General features: G+C 45.6%; 1 protein-coding gene across 1 annotated transcript in view; it reads right to left on the bottom strand.

Annotated features, from left to right (window-relative positions):
• Positions 1–1665: 1665 nt before the first annotated feature.
• The window catches only part of PRSS38 (protease, serine 38), a 20163-nt gene continuing 17380 nt past the window's right edge, over positions 1666–4448 (bottom strand). Inside the window, exons 4-5 of the mRNA XM_003803209.1 lie at positions 2254–2396; positions 1666–1920 (exon numbers count right to left, since the gene is read on the bottom strand). Coding sequence (XP_003803257.1) covers positions 1666–1920; positions 2254–2396 — 398 coding nt within the window. The remainder of the gene's footprint in view (positions 1921–2253; positions 2397–4448) is intronic.

Genomic DNA, 4448 nt, shown 5'->3' with positions numbered 1-4448 from the left:
ACCTCCAACTCCTGGGCTCAAGCGAGTCTCCTGCCTCCGCCTCCCAAGTAGCTGGGACCACAGGCGCCCACCACAACACCCGGCTATTTTTTGGTTACAGCCGTCATTGTTGTTTGGTGGGTCCAGGCTGGGGATTCAAACCCGCCACCTCAGGTGTACGTGGCTGGCGCCTTAGCCGGTTGAACCACAGGCGCCGAGCCATTTCTCTTTTTCTTAATTGAGCTGACAGCAGTGTATTCAAAGTAACAATAGTAAATATATATTGGACTGTTATAACTAATGGGAAAATAAAATGACTGACAAAAATACACTAAGGAATAAGAAAGAGAGGAATTGAAAATCTTGTTAATATTGTTACAAGGTACCTGCACTACCACCTGCGAAATGGTGTAGTGTCATTTGAAAGTGCACATAGAATAGTTTTAAATGTGTATTGCAAACTCTAGGGCAACTGCTTAAAAAATTTAAAGGAACTACTGTTAACCCTTGAAGAACATGGGGATTAGTGATGCTCACCACCCACACAGTTGAAAAATCCATATATTACTTTTGACTCCCCAAGAATTTCCACTGAGAGGGGGATGTTCTTTCTTAAGTAACTCCATTTCTTCTACAAAATTTGATGTATTTCAGCCTTCTCTCTCTATTGGGGTTAGTTTTAGTAAAATAATTTTTTTTTTCTAAGATCTACTTCTCATTTAAGTTTATTGACAAAGAGTTATACAAAGCTTTTATGATTTCTTACCTTTTCTCTGTTTCAGAGATTATTTTCTCATCATTTTTCATTGTCTATACTTTTCTTCTCATTTCCTACCTTGATTAGGTTAGTGATTTTTCACCCCTTCCTGTTTGATTTTTTCAAAGAGCAGATTTAAAAATATTAATTTTTATAGTGCTTTTCTGATTTTGGGCACCTTCATTTTTGCTTTTATATTGGGCTCAAAGTGATTCTCTTGCCTCAGCTTCCCAAGTAGCTGGGACTACAGGCACTCACCACAACACCCGGCTATTTTTAGAGATGGAGTCTCTCTCTTTCTTGCTCAGGCAAGTCTCAAATTCCTGAGCTCAAGCAATCCACATGCCTCCACCTATCAGAGTGCTATAGGATGACAGGTGTGAGTCACTGCACCCAGACAGATTTTCCATTTTTATGCAACTGAATGTTTAAATGTCCTCAAAACCCTGTTACGTGTATAGGTTTAGGCATGGAAGCAGTGACCTTTCCTCTGGTTATGGCTTAGACTACACCCCACGGATTCAGAGTGGGAGAGGTCTAACTGCCAGCTTCTGAAGAGGCTCAGTTTGGTCCATATGTCTCCTTTCCTGTGAGCTCAGGAAGGATGGATGGGCCCTCCATCCTGCATGCGAGAGGAAACACATAGCAACCCCATGTGGAAAGACTATCGCAAGAATTCTGAGAGGCTTACTTTGTCAATATTTAATGATCTGGCCAAATCTTAGCTGTATTCAGCCTATGCTCGTGGCTTTCCTCTGCCCTCTCAGAAGCTCGGCCCCTCTTGGACTCAGCATACGACCTGGGCAGGTGGCCCCCACCTGGCTCCAGAGAGGAAGTCTGTGGCAGGTATGTGCAGGTCTGTGGGGGACAAAAGCTGGGAAGGAATAGGGCATGTCCCCCTGAAGATGCTGGGAGGAGGTGTCCAGGCCCTAGAACACTGACAGGCCAGCCAGCATGACCACAAAGAGAGTGAGGGTAGCCCCCAGAGCTGGGGACAGGGAGGGTATGAGCTGATCAGGAAGGGGTATGATTTTTATGTTGTCATTTATCCATTTGGAAAAATAGGAAACTCGCGCATACACTCCAGGAAACATAGGGTGGGAGCAACCACGGCCCCAGCTCACGATTCCAATCTGCAACCAGATGCGGTTGAATTCACAGACCAGCGGGCCCCCAGAGTCACCCTGGAAAGGAAGGGGGGTCTTTTGTGACCTGGGGAGTCTGGACTCTGCAGGGTAGGTCCAGTGCTCCCCGCCCCCACTCACACAGCCAAGAAGGGCTATAATATGGCCCAGAGCCACAGGGCAAAGCCTGCTGCAGGTGTGCAGCAGGTGTGTGGCAGGCATGCAGATATGTGGCAGGTGTGCAGGTGTGGGACAGCAAGTGTGGTAGATGTGCAGGATTCATGCCTTCTCTGGCAGCAGCATAGGCTCAGCAGCTGCAGGGCTCCTGCCCATAGCCTGAACTAGCGTCTATGCCAGGCACCCCTTGGCCTCTTTCACTTTGGTGGGGCACACCTCACACACAGTCTTTGTGTTCTTCATGTCCCCGGCGCATATCATGTCCCACAGGATGTAGAATGGGCCTCCATAGAGACGTTTGCACAAGACCACAGGAACTAGAGGGACCTTGACCTCTTGCAGCTCATCTGAGGTAGCACCTGCATAGAGAGGGGTCCATATGAGGGTTGTTCTCCACAAGCAGAGGAAGATCTCCTCCAGTGGACAGCACGGGCACCCACAGAATTCCCAATAACCCAGGGGAAAAGTCTCACTCACACCTAGAGGAATCCCACCACACAGACCACACAGGAGGAACAGCCCAGAGCACACAGAGGGAGGAGCCTAGACCTTACATGAGATGGGGTCCTGACCACACACAGGGAAGAGCCCAGGCTGGGGTACTAGGCTTGTGACACTGAGGGTGAGACAACTAGGATGCCTAGAGGAGTTTGGAGCAGTATGGGGTCCCACCCCCCTTGCAGCAAGGCCTGAGCTACATGGATGAGGTCTCCTTTGCTGCTCTTCCTTTCTCTGAGAAACACTTCAGGTAGTCAGGGTCCACAGACAAGCCCCCTCAGTGGTGTAGGGGTGAGGCCAGCTGCATCCTGGAGGCACACAACAGCAAAGCTTGCTTTGCTTCTCCCAGATGAAGCACAAATCTCCAACTACTGGGGAAAGGCAACAAATACTGCTATCCCCAGGACCTGGTGATGGTCCACTATCTCTGAAGGAGGGGTAAAAACAAAGCCCTATATCCCTGGGGAAGCCTCTTGAGCCCACATCAGTAAAAAACACAGAGTGAAGGCAGAGTGGATGGGCAGGTGGAAAAGTTGGAATTCTCTTAAGAGTCACCACAGGTATGAGCCATTTTTATCTGTAGGCTCAGCAAGAATGTGCCAGGTACACAGAGAATGCTGAAAGCAAAGGACAAAGCAGGACACAGGGAAACTCCAGGCCTCACACTAAGTCCACAATAACAGCAGCTTACCCCTAGAGGAATCTGAAGCCTGTGGTGCACTAAAGGTGGTGGCACCAACAGTAAAATCAAAACCCAGCTCAAGAACTCACTAGACTGACTCAACTACACTCTAATCCCATTAATGGCTTGAAAGAAGAAGAGGAATGTCTGGTTTGTGGTGCAGAGATCTGTGTCTTAACTATTCTTTTATGATGCCTGGCATTCAACCAAAAAATATGACACACACACACACACACACACACAAATGGGTGAGAAACCAAAACCGAACACTAGACTCACTGTCAAGAGATAAAATAATGTACAGAATCAGACACCCAGATGACTCGGATGTTGAAAATAACCATGACTGACACGTTAAACTACTTATTGGAAAGTGAACAACATGAATGAGAAAATGAAGAATTTAAGTAGAAATATGCAAACTCACAAGAAAATAGTCAGTTGGAAATGCTAGAAATAAAAACATAACATCAAAGAAGGAAAATTCCTTTGATGAGGTTATTAGTACACTGGGCATAGATGAGGAAAAAAGTCAGTGAACCTGGAGAGAAGTCAATAGAAATTATCCAAACTGAAACACAAAGAGAAAAAGAGTGGCACAGAAAGGATGGGGAGGACCAGAAGAGAGCATTCAAGATTGTGAAACAAAAGCAAACAACCTAACATATGTGGAGTTAGTCCCAGAAGAAGAGAGAGTATAAGACACAATAAATATGTGATGATATAACGGCCAAGAAATTTCCAAAATTAAAGACCACAAACCACAGTCTCAAGAGGTTCAGAGAAACACCAGAATAAAGCAAACACCTAAAAACATCACAGCTAAATGGCTGAAAAACGGAGTTGAGGAGGAATCTTGAAGGCAGCCACAGAGGTGCTAAATATTGCTTACAGAGGACCAACGGTAAAAGTTACGATACATTTGTCATCAAAAAACTAGGCAGCCCAGAAGAAAATGGAACAATCTTTTGCAAAACAAAATCAGAAAACTGTCAACCCAGAATTCTATATCTAGTGAAATTATCTTTCAAAAGTAAAGATGGAATAAAAACTACTCCTTAAAAAAAAAAAAAAACTACTTCTGATAGACAAACCTATAACTCTTATTCATTGCTTAAGAAACTATAATATGGCTTGGCGCCTATAGCTCAACCGGCTAAGGCACCAGCCACGTACACCTAAGGTGGCGGGTTTGAATCCCCAGCCTGGACCTGCCAAACAACAATGACGG

The sequence above is a fragment of the Otolemur garnettii genome, unplaced genomic scaffold (genome assembly GCF_000181295.1).
Source record: "Otolemur garnettii isolate 467f Iridium unplaced genomic scaffold, OtoGar3 scaffold00285, whole genome shotgun sequence".
Classification (NCBI taxonomy): Eukaryota; Metazoa; Chordata; class Mammalia; order Primates; family Galagidae; genus Otolemur; species Otolemur garnettii.
Note: the sequence above shows the minus strand (reverse complement) of the source record. Positions and strands in the feature narration are given on the sequence as shown.